The sequence below is a fragment of the Sarcophilus harrisii genome, chromosome 2 (genome assembly GCF_902635505.1).
Source record: "Sarcophilus harrisii chromosome 2, mSarHar1.11, whole genome shotgun sequence".
Taxonomy (NCBI): Eukaryota; Metazoa; Chordata; class Mammalia; order Dasyuromorphia; family Dasyuridae; genus Sarcophilus; species Sarcophilus harrisii.
In genome coordinates, this window is record NC_045427.1 from 585,589,953 (window position 1) to 585,613,777 (window position 23,825).

At 37.2% G+C, this 23,825-nt stretch overlaps 1 protein-coding gene across 1 annotated transcript; it reads right to left on the reverse strand.

Annotated features, from left to right (window-relative positions):
• Positions 1–17,918: 17,918 nt before the first annotated feature.
• PPP1R3C (protein phosphatase 1 regulatory subunit 3C) lies at positions 17,919–22,763 on the reverse strand. The gene is made up of 2 exons (XM_003755246.3): positions 22,606–22,763; positions 17,919–20,240 (listed from the first exon to the last, which is right to left on the reverse strand). The coding sequence occupies exons 1-2, from the start codon at positions 22,617–22,619 to the stop codon at positions 19,301–19,303; spliced, it is 954 nt and encodes a 317-aa protein (XP_003755294.1). The 5' UTR covers positions 22,620–22,763; the 3' UTR covers positions 17,919–19,300.
• Positions 22,764–23,825: the final 1,062 nt, after the last annotated feature.

Below are 23,825 nucleotides of genomic sequence, written 5' to 3' on the forward strand. Positions count from 1 at the left end.
TATAGAGACAGCAGTTACCAAAACCATTTGGTATTGGCAAGAATAGATTAGTTGATCAGTGGAATAGAGTTAGGTTCAAGGGATAAAACAGTCAACAAATATAGCAACCTAGTCTTTGACAAACCCAAAGACCCCAGCTTTTAGGATAAGAACTTACTATTTGATAAAAATTGCTGGGAAAAATTGGAAACTAATATGGCAGAAACTAGGCATTGATCCACACTTAACACGTACACCAAGATAAGGTCAAAATGGGTTCATGACCTAGGCATAAAGAATAAAATTATTAATAAATTAGAGGAACACAGGATAGTTTACCCTCTCAGACCTGTGGAAGGGGAAAGACTTTATGACCAAAGCAGAACTAGAGATCATTACTGATCACAAAATAGAAAAATTTCATTATACCAAACTGAAAAGTTTTTGTACAAAACAAAACTAATGCAGACAAGATTAGAAGGAAGCAATAAACTGGGAAAATATTTTTACAGTCAAAGAGTTCTGATAAAGGCCTCATTTCCAAAATATATAGAGAATTAACTCTAATTTATAAAAAATCAAAGCTCATTCTCCAATTGAAAAATGGTCAAAGGATATGAACAGACAATTCTCAGATGAAGAAATTGAAACTATTTCTAGTCATATGAAAAGATGCTCCAAGTCATTATTAATCAGAGAACTGCAAATTAAGACAACTCTAAGATACCACTACACACCTGTCAGATTGGCTAAGATGACAGGAAAAAATAATGATGATTGTTGAGAGGGATGTGGGAAAACTGCGACATTGATGCATTGTTGGTGGAGTTGTGAAGCAGATCCAACCATTTTGGAGAGTAGTTTGGAACTATGCTCAAAAAATTATCAAACTGTGCATACCCTTTGATCCAGCAGTGTTACTACTGGGCTTATATCCCAAAGAGATTATAAAGAAGGGAAAGGGACCTGTATGTGCACGAATGTTTGTGGCAGCCCTTTTTGTAGTGGCTAGAAACTGGAAACTGAGTGGATGTCCATCAATTGGAGATGGCTGAATAAATTGTGGTATATGAATATTATGGAATATTACTGTTCTGTAAGAAATGACCAACAGGATGATTTCAGAAAGGCCTGGAGAGACTTACACGATCTGATGCTGAGTGAAATGAGCAAAAGCAGGAGATCATTATATACTTCAACAACAATACTATATGATGACCAGTTTTGATGGACCTGGCCATCCTCAGCAATGAGATCAACCAAATCATTTCCAATGGAGCAGTAATGAACTGAACCAACTATGCCCAGAGAAAGAACTTTGGGAGATAACTAAAACCATTACATTGAATTCCCAATCCCTATATTTATGCCCACCTGCATTTTTGATTTCCTTCACAAGCTAATTGTACAATATTTCAGAGTCTGATTCTTTTTATACAGCAAAATAATGTTTTGGTCATGTATACTTATTGTGTATCTAATTTATATTTTAATGTATTTAACATCTACTGGTCATCCTGCCATCTAGGGAGGGTAGGGGGTAAGAGGTGAAAAAATTGGAACAAGAGGTTTGCCAATTGTTAACACTGTAAAGTTATCCATGCATATAACCTGTAAATAAAAGGCTATTAAATAAAAAAAAAACAAGAAAAGGAAGGGTATTATTAATGCTAGTGTTAATAGAGTAATAGAACCACAGCTTGAATAGAGATCTTTGGACTTCCAGGTTAGTGTTTTCCCACTAATGGATGGTACCTTGCTGTTATTTATGAAACCAAAAAAAAATCTATTTATTTAAAAGCTAAAACATTCATTGGCACAGTAGATTCTGTTGAAATGATTTTGAAAACATCAGCTATATTGGATCAAAATGCTCAACTAATTAAATTAAGTCATAGCAGCAAATATTTATACAGTATCCAGAATCTTGGAGGGATTTGGGGTAATACAACCCCCAAATGTATCTGATCAGAGAGACTAGTTTCTAAGGATTGATACAAAAAAAATACCCATATTTTTTTGATTAACTTTTCTCTGCAATCTGAGGATTGTAATTTAGAAAAATGTAATCATAATATGGAAGAAGGAGAAGGAGAAAGAGGGGAAGGAGAAGGAGGAGGAGGAAAGTAAAAGATGATAATGATGATGACAACTATGACGACAAGGACAACAATGAAAGATAGCCAGTTTGGCTGAATCATAGTGTGCATTAAGAGGAGTAATGGGAAAACAAAACTAGAGAAGTAGGTTAGGGTGAATCTGTGATGGCTTTAAAAAGATAAAATAAAACATACAAGTTTACAAAGGAAATTGAGGGTCAGTGAAAAAAAATATAATTTTTTCCCATTCAAGTTCAAAGACCCCAAACTAAAAACTCCTACTCTAGAAACAATATGTATAAGTTTTGGAGATAGAAGAAGGCTTGATAGAACAATAAAAATTCTTAACAATTAGAATAATCCCAGGGTGGAATGGGGTACAATAGCAATGCTTCTTTGTATCATCTGCATGAAGCACAGTTTTGGGCACATAGTAAGTACATAATTATTGCTCGTTAAATAATTGATGAATTACTCAATTCTTTTCCATAGGTATATCATACTTGGAATAAAGGTCTTCCTTATTTCTACCTTTTATGATCCCTAGTTTCTTTCAATGTTTCGTTTAAGCACTACTTCTTACATGGATTGCCTTCATCTGCTACTCCCTCTCTCACAAGATGATCTTATATTTATCTGGCATCTGCCTATTTATGCACATGTCATTTTCCCAGCTCCTGAAGGAGTAGACTGTCTCACTTTTGTCTTTCTGTCCTTGGTGCCTTAGCATATAATAGGCACTTCAATGAATGCTTATCATTTGCTAAATTGCCAGTGAGCTTTAACAGTCAATTCTGGGGATGATTTTGCCAGGGCTCAATTCTTCCTTGCTGAGATGGAGCATGCTCTTGATTGTGAAATGGATGTAGAAGAGACGGGGCCCTCAAACAGTACCTGAGGAAAGGGAACATGTAGGGAAGGTATTTACCCCTTATTGAGGAGCTGATGCAAGACTGAGCCCAGAGTCCCAGGCAAAAAAGATAATCCATTGAGGTTATCTCCCCTGCCTCCTGAAAGTGTTTCTAAAAATAAAAAGGAATGCTCTCAACCAGCCAAGAGATAGTGTTAATGATTAACCCTTGAAGAGGCCTGGTTAGAGAAGTACATTCAGAGCAGCGTAAAAGTAGATCACTTTTTACAAACCAGCATTTATAAAACCAGTTTGACAAACCATTGATGTAGTTTTAGGAAAAGTATTAATTAGGGCATTTGGCAGGCTGGAACAACACTGGGTTTTAAATATTTTTGTCAACCTGATAAAATCAACATTAACTCTTAACCATATTGACAATCACCTCATTTTCTGAGGCTCCTAGATTCCCCAATGAGGCAAAGACAAGTAATCAGGTGTATGTGAAAAAAAAGATTAAGAGTCTGGAAACCAGGGTTCTAGTCTCAATTCTTCCATTGGCTGACTATATGATCCTGGGCGAATCTCTTTGACTCCCTGGGCCTCAGCGTCCCCATCTGAAAAATGAAAGTTTGGGACTGGGTGACCTATAAAGAATCTAACATTCTAGTTTACAATTTCAAAGTTATCAGGCCCCAGCCTGAAATACTCAAAAATTCCCTCTTACAAACCCAAAGGACCTCACAAAAAGTATAAAGAAATGTTTTGCAAACCTTCAAGTATTATATAAATAATAACTGTTATTATTATTAATTATTGTATAGAAATAAATGGATTATAAATGTGCTTATAGGCAAGATGCCTAAGTCTCAGTTGGTTTACCTTGGAGCCCTCTAGATCCTGACTATGTAGTCCAGTATTTATTTTTAAATGTTGAGTTTGGAGTTGGGGTTTTTTTAACCTATGAATTCCCTTAAAGCTGATGACTAGGATTATTGTTAAGTCACCCAGCCACTCTGAGTAAATATGATTCAATCAGCCCCTCTCCACTAAGGATCTAGTTTCTACAAATTAACAAAATAATTTTTTAAAGACTCAGAATTTCAATGTATTCCATTCCAATTCACATTACCCATAAACTCTGAATCTAGGGGACCTAGATGGCATCAATGAGTGTTATTTAGTGGTAAAAAAAAAAAAATCAAATGGTGGTGGAATGAGAAAGGACTAGAGAGGAAATTAAGTCCAAACCCTTCATTTTTAAAAATTATTTCAATTTGATTGATAGCTTTTGTTTTTAAGACATGATAATTTTTCCTTAATACTATTCATTTTTTCATATTTTCAAATTTTGTTTTTTCAATTACCAAGCATTTTTTCTCCTTCCAATCCCAATGTAAGAAGAGAAACAAAATTTTTGTAACAAATATGCATTGTCAAGCAAAACAAATTTTGACATTGTCCATGCACAAAAATTTATGTTTTATTCTGCATCTTGAATCCTTCTTTTAGGAAGTATATAGCATAGATCATCATTACTTCTTTGTAATCATGATTGTTCATTGCACTGGTCAGAGCTCTCAAGACGTTCAAAATTTTATGTTTTGACAGTATCATTTTTATTTGAATTGCTTTCACTCTGCGTCATTTCACTATGTCAGTTCATACAAGTTTTCCCAATTCATATGAATTTTATCTCAATCCATCCCCTTTGTCATTTCTAATGGCACAATAGAATTCCACTACTTTCCTATAAAATTCTCTTACCCTTTTCTCCTAGTGTTTTTTCCCTCACTTCTATCTAGCCCTTTCTTTTCTCTCCCTAGCTCATCCTTCTTCCTTATAGAGTAAGCTAAATTGCTACAGTCAACTGAATGAGTGTTAGTCCCTCTTTGAGCCAAAATTGATGAGATTAAGCTTCAGACTTTGCTCATTCCCCTCTCTTCTTTCTCTCTATTTTTTTGGACCTCCATGAGATCTAATTTACCTGATTTTACCTCCCCTTTCCTTTTCTAACATTAAAATCCTTTTTCTATTCCTTAATGTCTATTTCTTTTATTTTATTCCTTAATGTCTTTATTTCATTTAAATATGTCTATTTATGACTCAGATCAGAGTCAATTTATACCCATATCCTCTGTCCATGTATGTCTCCTGCAACTGTTCCAGTAAAAGATGCAGTTATTTAGAGTTAGAGATAATAACAGTTTAAACTTTAAATAATATAATTTTTTCCTTTCCTGTTTACCTTTCTGTGCTTCTCTAAGAGTCTTGTGTTTGATCATCAAAATTTCTGTTTAATTTTGGTCTTTTCAATAGAAATGACTGAAAGTCCCTTATTTCATTGAACATCTATCTCCTCTCATGAAAGATGATGCTCAGTCTCACTGGGTAGCTGATTCTTGGTTGTAGTCCCAAGTTCTTTGCCTTCCAGAATGTGGTATTCCAGGCCCTTTGATCCTTTATTTCAGAAACTGCCAGATTCTGGGTAATCCTAACTGTAGTTCCTCAAGTTTTGAATTGTTTTTTTTCTGGCAGTTTGTAGTATTTTTTTCTTGAGAATATAGTTCTAGAGTTTTGCAACAATATCTCTTGAGGTTTTCTTTGTGGGATCTCTTTTTGGAGGTAATTGGTGGATTCTTTCAATGACTATTTTGTCCCCTGATTCTAGTATGAGGGTAATTTTTCTTGATGATCTCTTGAACATTGATATCCAGGTTCTTTTGTTGGTTATGGCCTTGAAGTAGACCAATAATTTTCAAATTGTGTCTCCCAAGCCAGCTGTTTTTCCATTAAAGTATTTTACATTTTTTTTCATTCTTTTAAACTTGCTTGACTGATTCTTGATGCCTCACATAGTCATTAGTTTCCATTTGCCTATTTCTAGTTTTTAATGTATGGTTTTCTTCATTAGATTTTGTATCTCCTTTTCCATTTGATTAATTCTGTTTTTCAAGGTGTTGTTTTCTTCAGTGTATTTTTTTGCAATAGGCCAATTGTGGGGTTTTTTTAAGGAATTTATTTCTTCAGTGGATATTTTTTGCATTTGGCCAATATAGTTTTTAAGGAATTGGTTTCTTCAGTCAATTTTTGTCCTTCTTTTTCCAAATTGTTGACTCTCTATTGCATATCCATTGTTTCTTTCCCCATTTTTTCTTCTACTTCTCTTATTTGCCTTTTTAAATCCTTTATGAGTGCTTCCAAGAAGGTTCTTTTTGGCTTACCCAGAAAACAATTCATGTCATCCTTTGAGATTTCCCATGTGGTTATTTTATCCTCTTCTGAGTTGGTGTTTTGCTCTTCCTTGTCACCAGAGTAGATTTCTGTAGTTAAAGTTCTTTTCTGTTTCTTGTTCATTTTCTTTCTTTCTTTTTTCCTGTTTTGTGACTTTTGAGATTGACCTCTGCTTCTGGAGTACCAGGAATGCTGTCCCAAGCTTCTTGAGCTACTCTGAGTTTTGGCTTTGATTACAGGGTCCCTTGTGTTTGGTGTCTTTCTCAAGTATACCTTTGTGCTCTCTCCACAAAACATCCTGGTTTCCCAGACTGACAATTTGCCTCCTGTGCTAAAACTGGAGGTTGCCCTACTGGTCTGCTCCACTACTGAGCCAGGACCAAGAGTCTCAGTTGCTGATCAGCTATAATTAAGACCTTCTAACTGGTTTTCCCAGACACTATCTGACTTGGGGTGCCTATCTCTTTTACCCCAGTCAGGGTGACCTTTCTTGAAGTCTTTTCCAATCTATCTTGAGCTAGAAAGTAGTTCCATTCCATCAGGCTTTGTTCAGAAGCTTGGTTCCATATGATTTTTGAGGGAAACTGGGAGAGCTCAATCAGCTTCTTGGCTTCACTCTGCATCTTGGCTCTACCCCTGAAACTCCTTTTAATACTATTCCTAAGAAAAACATTTAAGCAAAACTAACAGAGAATGACTGGATCTGGTAGCATATACCATCTTTTTGTCTATATTCCTCCAACTTTTCTGCTGCAAGTAGAAACTATGTTTTATTATCCATTCTCTGGGACTGAAATTAGTCTAATCAGAATCCAACTGCCTTTTGGATTTATTTTCATTGCAATGAGTATATGACTTGCTCTGATGCCATTTACCTCATTCAGCATCAGTTCATCCAAGTCTTCCAATGTATCTATGAATTCTCCAAATCTATCAATTCTTACAGTTCAATAATAAGTCATTATATTTACATACCACAGTTTGTTCAGCCATTCTTCAGTTTCAGGGCACTCGTGTTTCTGGAGTTTTGTTGCCACAAAAAAAAGTGCTGTCATGGATATTTCGGTGTATTTGAGATATTTCTGTTTTTGACTTCAGGGAGAATAATGCCCAAGGAGAATTACTCCCTGAGAATTATCATGAATGACTCAAATATCTAAGTCTTATTTTGTTAGATGAGGAAATTAAAGGTCCCAAGGGAAGAAGTGACTTGATCATGGTCACAATACTAATTACAGATAGATCTAGGACTTAGAAATCTTATATCTCATTGCTATCTGTGCATTGCACAAAAATGAAGAAGAATGTTCATGTTTTAGGTGAAAGAACAGTTTGAGCTATATTAAAGTCAATAATGAATGGATGAAAGAAAAAAAATTATTAAGCATTTACTATTTGCACGGTCCACTGGAGAAGGAATACCAAACCACTCTAGTATCTTTACCAAGAAAACCTCATACAGGGTTTGAAAAACTAAACAACCACAATATGCAAAGCACTTTCCTATGTGCTAGGAAAACAAATAGAAGTTCATGTTGCCAAGGAGCTCACATTTTAATGAGATACCACATATAGAGGCTACAACTTCAAATAAGATGGAAGAGTCCCATGGTTCTTAGGGTGCACTGCAAAACCTTGGGTAATGCATCTTCTTTAACTTCATTTCTATTGATTATATCATACCCATTTCTGATGTTAAACTATTTAACAACACAATGGATTTTGGAGGCTGGAAATTTCCTTTCTGGGTCTTCAGTAGCTGTGGCTATAACCCACAGAAGTGAATGTCATGTTGTAGCTCAATGGAGATTGCTTCCTAGGATATGACTTACATTGAGTATTGAGACTCACTCGAGTGTCTGACTCAGTTTTTTTAGCTTCCATCAATGAGATAAGGAATAACAGAAACTCTTTTTGGCAACCATCTCTATCTTCCACTCTGGATGACTTGTGTTTTTTGCCTACCAAACTCACTTTCTGAAAGAGATCAAAACATCAAAATCATTATAATCATTTTGCTTTGATATTTAACACATTTAATTCAGAGGATAAACATTAAATGTCCATTTCTGGATATTTCACTAGGTGTGGTTGTTGGAAGGGAAGCAGAAGCAAAGTCTAGATGAGACAGAGTCCCTGCTACCCTTACAGGATCAAGTACATGTCTTGTACATGTACTTGTACAAAAACATGTACAAAATGTACATGTACATGTACAAAAACAATCATACAAAATAATACATACTAACGGAAATGTACCCAAGGAGAGAGGTACTTGCAAAGTATTACATGATAATCAAATGAGTTTTTGTAACACAGGATGGGATTAAGTGAAGTTTTCTAGCATTTCCAGAAAAGGCAGGTATGGGAAAGTCATTCCATTCCTTCTCACCATAAACAAAAGTGCAAAGGTTGGAAAGTATATAGTCTGACTGAGTATGGAGTACATGAGGAATAATATGAAATAAGTCTTAATAGAGTGCCACTAGATTGTGGAGGGCTCTGCATGCTTTGTGAAGGAATCTGAATTTTATTCAGTATATATAAACTTCTCTATTACTCATTTGAACTTCTCCACAACCTTATTCCTTTTCTACCTTTCCAAGTCTCATACACATTATTTTCTTCCACTTACTCTATGATTAAACTATAATGGCCTGCTTGGCAATTCCCATACAGAATGTTGCATAGCCCATCTCTGTACTTTGCACTGACTATCCCCCATGCTTAGAATGTACTCCCTCATTACTTCTGCTTCTTGAAATTCTGGTTTCCTTCAAGACTCAAATTAACCAACACTTTCTATAGGAAGCTTTCCCTCATTCCTTCAGCTGCTAGTTCTGTTGCTCTTCCTCCCAATTATTTTGCATTTTTGGATTTTGAATAAGCTCCATGAGATTTGAGAACCAGTTCACTTTTGTCTTTATAATCCCAATAAATGTTTATTAATTGATCAATTGGTGGATATTATAGAATCATCAAAGTGTTTTGAGAAGAGTGACACAATTCATTCTATACATAAGAGACATTCATTTTTGGCAAAGTTGAGAAGGATACTTTGGAGGCATGAAAAATGGATGCAGGAAGTTATAATTTAGCAAAAACAAACAAGGTGACTTCTAACAGGAGAAAGTTAATTGTTCTTTATCATCTAGATGCTAATCAGGCTTTACTAGGGTTACATGTGTAAATGTAATAGGACTGCCCTATCATCTAATATCTTCTATCTATAGCTGCATGAAAAAATGCTCTAAATCCTTAATCATTAGAGAAACACAGATTAAAAGAATTCTGTAGTACCACCTTACATCTATCAGATTGGCTAACATGACAAAAAAGGAAAATAATAAATGTTGGAGATGTGAAAAAATAGAGCATGGATGACATTGTGAATTTTTTAAGTATTCTGGAGAACAATCTGAAACTATGATCAAAATGGGTACAAAATTGTGCATACCCTTTGACCCAGCAATACCACTACTATGTCTGCATTTGAAAGAGATAAAAGAAAAAAGGAAAGGATCTATATGGACAAAAATCTTTAAAGCAGTTCTTTTTGTAGTAGCTAAGAACTGGAAATTGAAGGGATGCCCATTGATGGGAAAATGGCTAAACAAGTTGTGGCATATGATTGTATTAGAATATTATTGCATTATAAGAAATAACAAGGGGGCTGACTTCAGAAAAACCTGTGAAGATTTGTGTAAACTGACAAAAAATGAAATCAGTAGAACCAGAAAAACATTGCACACAGTAAGCAATATTATTATAATGATCAATAGTAAAAGACTTAGCTATTGCAATGAATACAATGAATCAAGATCATTCCAAAGGACTAATGATTAAAAAGGCCATCCATTCTCATCTCCAAAGAGAAAACTGATGGACTCGAGTTCAGATTGAAGCATATTTTTTCATTTTAGTTATCTTTCTTGCTTTGAGGAAGGGGAAAGTCAGCAATGTGGCTAATGTAGTAATACATTTTGCATGATTTCACATGTATAATAAGTTGTTTGCCTTATCAATGGATGAAGGAGAGGTTGGAGGAAAAGAGAGAATTTGGAATTCAAAATTTAAAAAAATAAATGCTAAAAATAAATCAATTAATTAAATAATAAAACTCCTAGTGTGAAAGCTGGCCCCAAACCTAGTAACTTATCCAAACTATTTTTAGAGGAAGAAAAAGGTTTTATTCTCATTTCTAAAGAATAAAATGGAATCACGATTGTGTAATCACAATTCCTTTCAAGTACCAGCAATGTCTCCACAAAATGTTCTACCTTACAACTTAATTCAATCTGAACGAAGACATATTGAAAGAGAAACAGACAAGATACACAGAGAGACAGAGACAGAGAAAATAGATTTCAGAAGTAGGTTTGTGATGAATTCAAAACCACATGCTAAAACTTGGCAAAACAGTGTCTTTCCATGACAAATGCTATAAAAACATATAATCCTTTTTTGAAAGCTCTGTGGGCAGAACTTTTCCCAAAAACAACAGGAATGGCAAATAAAATCTCTCCAGATAATACAAATGGATAAATATTTCCAGATTTTATTGTATACCTCAAATGCTAAAAAGCATTCCTTTGCAACTTTGCAACTGTATTTAATTCTGTATTTTTCACAAATTTTACTAATTGTAGAAATCATTACAAAAGTTACTCTTCTAGAAAGGTATTTGCTATGGGGTATCAAGATGAAGTCCAGAGGGTATGTGTCAGTAGAAGAGTAGATGAGGAGATGGTGGCTGGGGACTAGTATGATCCAATTGTGTTTTGAAGATTATGTGCACCTACAAACAATTCACAATTTTTCCACTGCTTCTTATCTAGCCTTCAGAATCTCAGAATTCCAAATACCAGAAAAAAAAATTATAGTTTGCCAGAAGCTATGTAAACAGAAACAAATCTTCTATTTCCTATTCATACTTTGGTTATAGGAAGGAAGATTACATGGATAAATATGGTTGAAGGAAAGGATATAGAACAAAGCTTCTTAAATTATGGGTAGCAACTCTGTGTATCTGAATATAAGGGCCACAAAGTTAAGAGTTATTATCAGTAAATGTTTGATTTGTATACCTGTTTTGCATTCCTATATACCAGTGAGAAGGAGTTGTAAGTGGAAAAAGTTGAAGAAGTCCTGATACAGAGTTCCTCTAAGACTTATGAACATATAAAAGTCAATGATTTTTGTTGGGGTAGTTTTGGCCCAAAGTACAACCAAAGTGATGAAGTCTTCAATGTTAGGTGTAGTTAGCAGAGGATTGATAAAAATTAATCTCTGAGGAGGCAGAGAGAAGGCTCTGCCAGAGATAAGTTTAGCTCCATGATCCCACCCTCTAGGAAGATCATCCAGTCTGAAATTCAAGTTAAGTCAAATCCCTGAGACCTATCCTCTATAAAGGTCTCCAGAAGTCTCTCCTTGCCATGCCTTGTCAGAAATCCCTGTCATATCCCTGAGGTTAAATTTTCCCTATAAAATCTACTTATGGGCCAGCCCATAATTGCTGCTTTCCTTTCGGTCAGTCTGCCATGGCACTCTGCCTTGTGGGGTATTGCACTTCCTTGTTCTCTTTCTCTTTCCTCTTCCTCTTCCCCCATGCCATGTGATATCTCCCCTACCTCCACTATGTTTCCTAACCCCACTTCTCTTCCTTACAGCTAACTAACTCTTTTAGGGTGCTAAGTCCCTTTCAAGATTTAGCCTGCCAGCTAAGGGCATGCCCCAACCTCATGGGGTGCTCCCTTTCTACTGAGTAATTGTGAATTCCACTAAGTAACTTATCTTTCATATACTCTCCTAACTCTACTTCATATTTAGCATTCCCAGTGTCTATTGTCTCCCTTAATTTTGTCAGTAACCTATCCCCAAATAAATCTACCCCTTGCCAAAGAGAATGGCCATTGTGAATTCTTCACATGACCAAACCCCAACTTTTGGTGTCTACCATCATCTGGTGTCTACATCACCCCACATCATTTAGTGCTAAACTACATCATAAACCACATCATCTAGTGCCAAGCCCCACATCATAAACCACATCAAAAGGAGACAGCTCCAAGACTAGGAAATTAATTCATTTAATCAATCAGTCTGCCCATGTATACTACATTAGAGATAATTTGATATTTATTGGAGTTAAATAAATAAAAAATAGCAAGAGACAATAGAAAGAGTAATATACTTCCCATAAGGTTATTTTCCTCAGTATTCTCAAAATTTTCTCAAAATTCATAGACCTCAAGAGTGATACTCTCTAGAAAAAGTTTTCAGGACTCCATGTTCCACTAGACTAAATGAGGTAGGTTCTAGTAACTCAATCAGAGGGAGACAAAGAAAAAAGGACTCTGAAAGAAGAGAAAAAGCCATCACATTAGACGTGGATGAAGGCTGTTTTTAGGGATGGCATCCAAGAACCCAGGAATCCCTGAGACCCTGCAGAACAAGAAAAGGAAATATATGTATGAGCTATGCTAGAAGTGCAAAAACCAACTGGTGATCCAAACAAAGATCCAAACACTACTTGACACAAGCTAATAAATCATTAGTCCATCTACTCTAGGGACTGGCCATGTTTTACCTATTTCAGAAATGTGAATCTTGGAGAAACTGCTTCTTAGGCTACTCTTGTGGAAAGTAGAGATGAGGCTATATGCATTAGGATAAAGAAATCCTTTTTCATACCTATTATGTGTGTGTGTGTGTGTGTGTGTGTGTGTGTGTGTGTGTGTATGTTTCAAAAGCCTTTAGTTTTTTTTAAAAAACTAGAAAGAACATGTATGTATGCATATATGTTGTGCATTTATACATATATGTAGATATACACATACATGTTTATGTATTGATTTTATTGTACATATACCTATATCTATTTAACTGTATATGTGTACACATATATGTATATAAAAATTTGTGCACATATATGTATATAGATTTATACATAAACATACATGTGAACAAAATAGATTGAATTTCTGGGGAAGATGTACAGGGAGAAGGGGAGAGAATAAGGTAAGGCAATTCCCAAGTTTTGTTATATGCAACTTTGTTATACTTCACCTAATTTAAAGTTGAATTGTTGGTATACACTTGCATAAATATAGTAAAATTTAGGATGGGGGGATTAGAAAGCCAAATATCTAAAGTTTAACCTTTGTTAAATCCCTTCAATACTATGAACATTAAGTCCCCAGTTCTCATGAGCTAGGTACTATAAAAAGATCTGGGAAAACAAAAACAAAAAATATTGGGGAAAACCCAATGTTCAGATTTTACCTTCTACTAAATGTGGAGAGGAAGAAGAGAGGGAGGGTTCCAGGGAGGATTACCCATAAGGTTATCTGAGGGGAATCAGAGCACTAGCACCAGCTGCTAAGGGGAAGGGGGGGTTGGGCATGGGGAGAATATCAGGGAAGAGTTTCCTGAAGAAGGTAACATTTAATCATAAACTTGAAGGAAGAGAGGCAGGTGGAAATGATAAAAGATATGAGGCATAACTTGCACAAATACCTTAACTAACTTCACCAATCCCATCTCTCTTTACCAACAGGCAGGACCTAGGACTCCATCACTATCTGCTTTTCTCATATTTAGTTATAGCAGCTCACTCCCCCTATCTCACTGTAATATATACCAGAATCTGAGACTAGGAAGGGATCTCTTCAGTCACCACACCATGTCTTATAAGTAGTGGTATAATGGTATTTAACAAACTGAGAAATAAAACATTCTCATGATAATTTTAAATTTAATCTGGATTATTATTCTTTCCATCAGTTTCTTAAGTCCAGACAATCAACAAAACAAGTTATGATATTTTTGCTGATTTCCAAGTATAGAAGCTCACATTGAAGATCTAACAATAAGCCCTTATTAGCCAGTTGACAACCTCAACTATAAATAATCCAAGATCTCCAAAAAGATAGATCACTTCATTTTCAATTTGTTAGAGTTTAGATTGATAATTACACTTTTCTTCATAATAAGATGACATTTGCCCCTTTGTAGCTTTCACATTTTGCAACTGGTTCTGCTAAGTAGAATAGCCTGACCTCTGTGCTCCATGACAACACTTCAAATACTTATAAGGACAGCCCTCATGTCCTCACTGAATGTTCTCTTCTCCAGGACCATGTGCATCCATTAGACCAAGCTGTATCTAGTTTCCTGGGGTCTCTTATACTGTTTTGGAATTTCTAATTTAGAACATGAATATGATCTCTGATTTGGGGACTACCATGACCCAAACAAGTGAGATGTCATTTTGCATGACATAGAAGGAGCTTTAGCCCTAGAATCAGCATGGGCCAAAGGGAGGAACACTGAACTTGGAGGCCTAGGACTTGAGTTCAAATCCCAGCTTAGCTATTTACATGTAACCTTGTTCATGGTATTTAGCCAGTGGAAAGTCTCAGTTTCCTTCCATATCTGTTAAATTAAAAGGTTGGATTCAACCTCCAAAGTGCTTTCCAGCTCCAGCTCTATGATCCTGTAAGTAAATCAGGCCTTTATTTATTCAAATACTCACTGACTATGAGCCTGGGGTAACGATGGGGTATTGTGAAAGGAAAGAACAACAGTGGTTGAATGAGATCTTAGCCTAACAAATGGTAAGCTCCCAAGGGATCAGTCCAAGAGAATTCATTGAGCATCCAGCTACCTGAATTTGTATGAGATGGTAACTTGGCAACAAGCAAAAGGAAAGGTTAGCATGCAGGGAATGGGTAACCTTATGCATAGAAGATTAGCCCCTGGTTATCACCTGTTATCAAAAGACAAGAAAAAATTGTGTGCAGCAGCCAAAGCACATTCAGAAGGGGTCAGTCACATGCTGAGAAGATATAAGACCAGGCTGCTGGTTTTAGTTTTAGTTTAAGTTTAGTTTAAGAAATTTGCAGCATTTAGCAAGAAGAAAAGAAGACATAGGAAAGGGGCCCAGCATGACAAATCTTCAGGTTTTTGGAAGGTTGTCATGTGAAAGATTTGTTCTACATCAGCCCGGAGAAGAGGACCAGAAGCACTAACCAGGACAGATAGAGGCTGATTTAGACTAGAGTTAAGGGGGAAATGCTACAATTGATGTTGTTCAATCATTTCCATTATCTTTGACTCTTTGTGGCCCCATTTGGTGTTTTCTTGGCAAAGATTTTCTCTCCAGATCATTTTATAGATCAAGAAACTGGGACACAGTTAAGTGACTTGCCCAGGTTCATAAAGCTAGTAACTATTTAAAGCTGGATTTGAACTCAGGAAGATGAGATTTTCTAACTCAAGGCCCAGTACAGCTAGAGCAGTCCAAAAGTGGAATGGATCATCTTCAGAGTGATTAGGTACTACCTTGCTGCTGGTCTTAAAATTGATATTGTTAAGAATGGCAGGATCATAAATCTGTAATCAGAAGGGGACACTAAGGCCATGTAGCCCAATCTTCTTATTTTGCATATAAAGAAACTGAGACCCAGACAGATTGCAGAAGGAGTTAGCTTCAAAGATGGAATTTGAACCCAGGACCTCTAATGTCAGAAACAGGGCTCTCACCACTGTACAAAGCCATATTGTTCATGTATAAGCCAGCACAGACATTCAGGGAGATATGAGTTAAGGATGAGAATTTAAATCTCAGTTCTAGAAGATCCTGGATTCTCCATTTCTGATAGCATTTGGGTGAAAGTCCCTGGGGAACAGTAACTCACCACTTTGGATACTATCCAAAGTATCCACCAGACACCAAGTTCTGCTTGAAATCGGGAAGGGTAATAATTTTGATAAACAAAATAGAGTTCTTTCTGGAATGACCAGATCGAATGTTCTGTTTCTTTGAACAAATGAATGAAAATGAGCATTTATTAAGGTCTATGTGCAAAGCATTGTGCTAAATGCTAGGGATACAAATAGAAAAACAAAACTGCTCTGCTGTGCTCTGCTCTCAAGAGCTGATATTCTCATTGAAAACTAGAAACATAAAATCCAAACCACAAACTAATCCCCAAAGTAAATCTAACAGTACAAGATCTTATTGTACAAGACAAATGAACAAAGCTTCATTTCAGGCAGTAAGATTTAAGGCTGGGAGAAACATCAGAGGTCATTTAATTTATTGCCTTTATTGGCATTATTATTATGTTTATTTTTATTATATTATTATTGTTATATTTTATATATATAAAGGAAATGAAGCCTGGAGGGGTCCAATGAGTTGCTCAAAGTGGTACAGGTAGAAAGGAGGGGTAGAGCTGATTTTTCAGCCTGGATCCATCAATTCCAAAGTCAGGGATCTTCCTAGCACACCGCCCCAACCCAGATTTGTGTTTCTTGGCTTTAGTCAAGGTCTCTTTCCATCTCTTGATCACATGTAGTATGAGGGAAAACAAAAAACTGGCAAACATGCATGGTAATCCAGGGCCTGGAAGGCAGAGATGAGATGGTCACACACCCTCATGCCAGGAAAACATATTGGCAATCATAAGGGAGAGCTGGAATAGAGATAGCTCTCCATAGAGAAATCTACAAGAAATATAGAGTACCCGGAAGAGCAGAGGGCTGGGATTCCAGGGAGCTGGGTTGTCCCAGTCCTATCACTTATTAATTACTCATTTGCATAGTATTTCAAAGGCTTCAGTTCATTTTTAAAATTTTTATTATGAACTCAAATACCAAATAAAAGGAGCATTTCAATATAAAATATGGAACAGGAAAGAACTGACAGGACATGAAACTAAGTTTTCTGTAGAAGTTACTTTTCTTTTTAAGTAGCCCAATATGGGTTTTCTATAGAACAAGCATATAAGTTAAGTAGAGCAGCCATGATCATTGCTGTTTTAGAGATGGGGAGATTGTGAATCAAAGGTGAATTGATTTGCTCAAGGTCTAAAAATGTCAAAGTCAAGAATTTGAGCTCAGTTTTTCTGACTCTTTCCAGTACATTCCACTGCCTTATCTCCTAGCTGTAGGGCTCTAGCCACACTAGTTTTTGTAAAACATGAACATTGGAGCCGATGACTTATGAATTATTTATATCCAAGAGGTACAGGGATCTTTTCTTCATCTAATCAGCACTGACCTCAGAGGAAGAGACCAAAATCATTCATATCCTTTAATAAACATCTTGGTTAACTTGACTTGCAGAAAATAGAAGTTTTCTCCATATGTTTTTCCAGAGTACTTCTGGACTTGCTAGAATTTTCACGTGTTAGATATTTGAATTTTCTGACACTAGCTTTTTCTGATGCTTCATTTCTCAGCTTGCTCTACTCATTGATAACACAAATTTCTTGTCCTAGACTCCATTCACAGAGTAATCTTGGATGTCCACGGGAGAGTCAATCATTGTTTCCCTTTCAAGTTTTAAACTGTAAAGAAACTTACCATCCAATGTCTTCCTGATCCCTGAAATTACTTTGTATTTTGTCTTGCTACTTTTCTCTGCATGTGTTGTTCTCCTTTGCCATAAAATGTCAAATCTTTGAGACAGAAACAATTTTTCTCTGTTCTCTTTGTCTGGCATATAGTTAGTGCTTAATAAATGTTTGAAGGAGACATACATGAGCTTGAACTCCAAGGGGAAGGGGGAGGAGAGGCAGCTGTCAAAGTGATGGGCAATATATTTCATTATAGTATGGCAAAATTGTGAACATGTACTGCATCTCAACTAATCTGCTCTCATTAAGTCTCTCAGATCCCAGAAGACTGATTTTACATTTGCCCTATATTATGGTGTAGGGAGGAGTAAAGAAGGAAAAACCAGTATGTTCTTATATCAAACAATTTATTCTTAAAGTGATAAGCTTACATAAAATAACTATAGTAAGCTGAAATATTGACAGTAGAAAAAGTTTTCTGTGCTAGCCAACCTCAAATACCTTCATTGCAAAATTATTCCAAATTAGTATTTTGTCAGCACAGCCAAATGTGTTCCTTAAAAGTGACCAGGATTCACCCTTATTAAAGGAAATGTACATCACACTACTTATGAACACAAAGGACTAGTATATATTCAATAGATATCTATTTTACAGAATAGACTTACACATACCAGTTAACAAGTATTACAGTATGACCAAGATAATTCTCACATCTATAAAACAGAAGAGAAATATTTCAGCTTAAACAGGGCAAGAGAGGTCCCTAATTCCATGTGCTCAAGGGGCTGGACTCTTGTAGAGACGACTCTTTACAAAGATCACATTGAAAGTACACTGAAAAGTATGTCACCTTCAATATGAAGGATGCTAGCTGTATACATTGATACTAATATCAAATTCATATCAGTACTGCAAGGCAAACAGACTTCTAGAGCATAAATATTCAGGAGTTAGCAAATGACTATTTGAATATTTGGATTAAGCAACTAAAGTATTGATTAAGGCACTTACAAGGTGTTGGGGTTCTATTTTGTGTAAGCATCTAAGTGAATAGCACTAGGAAACGGTATGGTTCAGTGTTCACTATCTACAATGAAAAACACCAACATGTGACCATTACAAATGAGGTCACCTCTCCTACTTAAAACAGTAGGATTATAAATCTTGATTTATTTAACCTTTCCACAAGTCATTGTTTTGAATGTGGGCATCCTCTGTTCTGAGAAATGACTTAAGTGATAACTATGCTCTAGAGTTTCCATTCACTTTTTCACCCTCAGGTGTCCCATAATGTTGAATTACCACCCAACCAGAGGATGCCCCTTTTCTCCACAAGTTTATTTTTCTTCCACTTGTTTGTATTAATCCCCCAGAAGAGGATTGTATAACCTACTCAGGGAAAAAAATGTCATCCGATAAGCTTACACTTCTTTGCCTACAGACAAATATACCCTTCTTCATCCCATCATGGTACATGATCTCCATCTTGTGAACCTTCTTCCAGACATGCCTCATACCATTAACAGCTTCCTGTCACCATCATGTATACTTCTTCATAGCTTTCTTGCCCCAAGATAAAAGCTAATGAACATTAAGAAAGTGCATTGTTAAAACATTATACATATATACATACACACACACACACTCACACACAAATATTTATAATACAAAACAAAGTGAGGCTTAATGGACTATGTCTTCCAAATTCCCTTCCAAATTGGGCACCAAATTGAGGGCCACTTGCTTTGTAGTTAGGATAACAACTTAATTCATCTATATGAGGACAAATTTTCCATTCTCCCCCAGCTCTGCCATTCAGGAAAGAGCTCACTAGCTAGCCTTGGGCTTCCAAAGAGTGGTGAATCAAGTTCAGTTTTATTTGGTGTCTGGCGGAATGTACAGTCCTGTGAAGTTGTCTGTGTCCGCACCCCATCTGGTTTCCACTGCACATGGACAATTTTGTAATTCTGACCCTCGTTATTATCCCAGAATACATGTCCACCACTGTTATAGGAAATGCAGAACTCAATTTTCTCCTGAGTTGGAATGACAAGAGGCAAGTCAATGGAAAAAGAAAATGTGTCCGTATCAGAGCCTCCATAGACATTTTTCATATAGACACAGTCCACATCAGTATAGGTCTTCCATGTGTCAAAGGTGATGCGGACCTGGACCTTCTTCTCAAAACTCACATTTTTTACTTTCACTGTTCCTGTCAAAGCTTTCTCTTGCAAAGAACAGTTCTCTAGGCAGACCAAGTTCTTCTGAAGGTGGTTCCGGAAACTTAAATAATCAGTTGATGGTTGAGGGAAATCCAAAATCAAGTTTTTCTCTTCATGAAGCTTGAGGCTGGTTGTGATGTCTCCCAGGTCTAATAAATCAAACTGAAGATCCCATACGGGTTCCTCCTGGAAATCCGAGAAGACATGGATTGCAGTAAGGGACAGGCCTTTGGAGTCTGCAAATACAACTCTTTTCTTAGTGCGGCTGGGAGAACGTTTCCAATCATTTTGTGTTTTTGCTTCATGCTTGATGTTGAGACAAGGTTTAAGAGGCTTTAACCTGTTTATAAAATTTCTTCGCTGGAATTCATCATAAGGGCCCAGGAAACTCTTCAGAGGTGGTGAATGAGCAAGACAGATTCTCATGGCCATATCCACTGGCATGACAGAACTGGTCAGAGGCCTGGGATCTAAAACCTGAATCATTCTGAAATGAATAAAAAAAAATGGAAATGGTGTTACTTCCTCTGTTTACTACCTCTTGAGAATCTTCCCTTCCCAATCCCAAAAACATATTTGCTATCCTACCAAGCTAACCTATCCTGTCAAGCCATATGCTATTTTTTTTTTTGATCAATGAAAAGGCAATTAACCTCTCAGTGCTTCAGACAACTGGGACTCTTAAGTTATAAAGCAGTTGCTGATGGACATTGATTGGTGGCAAGTTTCCTACAAGTGAAATCAGAGGTTCAGATTTGGTGGAGGTAGGGGAGAGGAGGATGAGAGAAGATGATACAGGCTATCCAATTACAATTAGGAACCATAATAGGAATCCTATGATCTGGATCCCAGATCCATGAAGATACCTGAGTGACTTTTAAGTCACTTCCTTTCTCTAGACCTCATTTTTTCTCTGTAAAACCAGAAAGTTGGTCAAAATGATCCCTAAGGCCCCTTCTTACATTCTGAATTACCCAATCTCCCTTTGCTTTGTTTTTTGTCCCAGAACAGCATACGTGGCCCAGAGTAGATACACAGAAATTCATCTTGATTTACTGCTCCCTTGGTTTACCTTCTGGACATTTTATTGTTTGATTATATCTTAAGTAAGATACAGAGCAAGGACAAATAGCCATAATGATGATTCTATTATAAGTTTCTGAGGGAGTTTGCAATTATTATATAAACTGAGATTTAAAGAGTAACTATGTTTTATACATACATTCCTTTTCTATTTCCCACAAATAACTGAAAATATACCCATCATCAAGCTGAAATGTACATGCTACCAAATCTCATGAAGGGTTTTAGAGACTCCCACAGTAGTGAGACACTAGTTATATTGGAAACAGTGATCTCCTGCTTGCTTGCTCCTTCACTTGCTCCCCCTTCTTTTCTCAGCTCTTTAGTCACTTTCACATATTACTAGTAGCCTAAATTTGGTGGCTAACTCAAGCGGCACTTACGTGAGTTTTGCCCACAGTAGTTGCTAAATGCCTGGTGGATGAATCACAACAAATCATGGATGCTTTTCTCTAAAACTAGTCTGGTAAATGACAGCATTTATATCAAGTGTTGAATTTATCAAGTCAGTTTTGTTAAGCTACTATTGCTTGCATCAGTTAAAGTTTTGGAGGGTAGGAGGAGGCTCAGGCTTGTGGAGTAGCTATTTCATTTATGTAGGGAACCCTTGGGGAAAAAAACTACTAATGCCTCATAACCAGTGAATCTGGGGTGTGACTTGAACCCATATCATTTTGACTGGAAAGCTGCTTCTTAAACCGAAGCTAATAAAAACAAATGACAATGAATACTTTTTACTGCTACCAAGTAACCATCATTTTTTAGTTGTCTCTCTGATCTCCATTTCCCAATGGGGGAGAGAGAGCCCTAGATAAGCCTTAAAAGACTAAACATTCCAATTCTAGGATCTAAATGTTACTAACTATAAAAATGATAGACTCATATATAGAGAGGACAAAACCAAGCTAAGATCTGTTATGTAGCCTCCTGCCCCAAGAACTGACTCCTCAGTGGAAAAAATCTGAATTTTAAGGAAGCCTTTTGCAAGTCATCTTTGGCACGGTTACTCAGCTCTTTTTTTCCCCCTCTTAGTGCATTTATATGGCAGCTTTAGTGCTCTGGCTTTTGCCACATACACACACCCAATCCCTGCCCATTCTAGATTACTTCCAAGAGTTAAAAAATTTAAAAAAACAACAACAAACAATAGTCGATTCAGATTTGGAGAGCCCAAGCTATGCTTGCTGGAGCAAACTGGGTTAAATTAACAGGAGAGAAAGAATGACGGTGAACACTTAAATTTACTTTTTATGGCTTCATCTCCCACAACGGGCCAAGCTCTTTTTCCCCAAGCTATAAAGTTAAGTTGAGCAAAGTTGTTATGGGCTACATTTTTGTTTTGCAGCTTGAGGGAAGGGAAAAGTTTCAAGAAAGTGAACAATCTGAAATCCTAGTGCATGGCTGCTAACATCAATCTCCAGCTTGGATGCAGATGACCTAGAGTCAAAATGAGCTGAAGAAGCCTTTAGAAGAGGGCGGAGGGAGGAGAGGAGGGAGGAAGGGAGGAGAACAGAAGAGGAGGAAGAGAAGAAACAGCATCTCAAATCTGTAATCTCCAGGGAGTCAAAAACGTAAAAATAGATACATGCATATTCATATGTATACATACATATATACACTTGTGTATATATACATACATACATACACATATGCATTTCATAGCTCTAAACTACAAGTCTCCCATCTGTTCTCCCCAGTTTGCTCTTCTCACCCCCGCCCCCAGTCCCGCAGCTCCACCATAACCCTTGCAAAGCGAGCAGGCGAATTACCTGGTGCAGCTCATTGGGTACCAGTCAGCCACACAAGCTTCCAGAGCCAGCAGGACTTTCTCCCCAGCCCAGCCTTCCTGGGTCAGCCAATCTGCACCGGCTCGGAGCAGACTAGTGCGGAGCGCTGCGGGAAACAGCCGCTTATCTGTCTTCGAGGCACCGGGCTTTCACGTGAAAGCCACGCCTCGGCCAATCCCCGGCCGGCTCCGCCTCCGGCCAAGCAATCAGGGGCCAACTCCGAGCTCCGGCCCCTGCCGGGAGAACGTGACCCGCCCTGTTGGGAAGGGCCCGTCTGCAGGGAGGAGGCGGGCCAAGCCAGGAGGAGAAGGAGGGGCGGGGCAGGCGGGCCAGCTCGGCGGCGATTCGACCCAGAGAATTCAGCCCACTGCCGCGTTACTGGGGTGCAAGGCCAGCTGGAACGTGGCCCGTAATGGAAACCCTGAGCGCATTGTGAGTGTGTGTCTGTGTGTGCGCGCATTTCTGTGTGTGTGTGTCTGAGAGCGTGACTGACAGCATGAGTCTAAACTAAGAAACTAAAGACCACGAATAGCCTGCCTTCCCAGGGTGAGGGCCAGAGAACATTTTATAAAGTGCCCTTTCTCCCGTGCCCTCGTTACTATTTGGAGTGTAGTCGAAAGAAATGGGGATGGAGGAATTCCGTCGAATTACAGCTGTCTGCGACGGCCTGCCTGCATGACATGGCTCCCCACTTCTGGCTTCAGTTTCCCCACTTATAAAATGAAGAGGCGTGAAGCGGGGGTCTGGTGAAGCCCATGGGACCCTTTCTCAGAACAGTTTTTTAAACTTTTTTTAAAGGATGATATTTACTTTTTAAATTATAGATCGAAAGGTAGATGATAGATGAGAGAGAGAGAGAGAGAGAGAGAGAGAGAGAGAGAGAGACAGAGATATTCCTTTTTCTTAGTGAAGCAACTGGGATTAAGTGACTTGCCCACGGTCACAACAGTTAGTAAGTGTTAAATTCTGAGGCCGGATTTGCCTCCTGCCTTCAGGGTTAGTGCTCTTTCTACTGAGCCATCTAGCTACCCCAGAATAATGTTTTTACGTGCATAACAAAATATGTTGGACGTTAAAGGAAATCAAATCTTTTAAAATGTATATATATATATATATATATATATATATATATATATATCAACGTACTAAAAACAAGGTCTCCAACTCTAAATTAAGAGCCTACACTCCTAGAATAGCTAAAG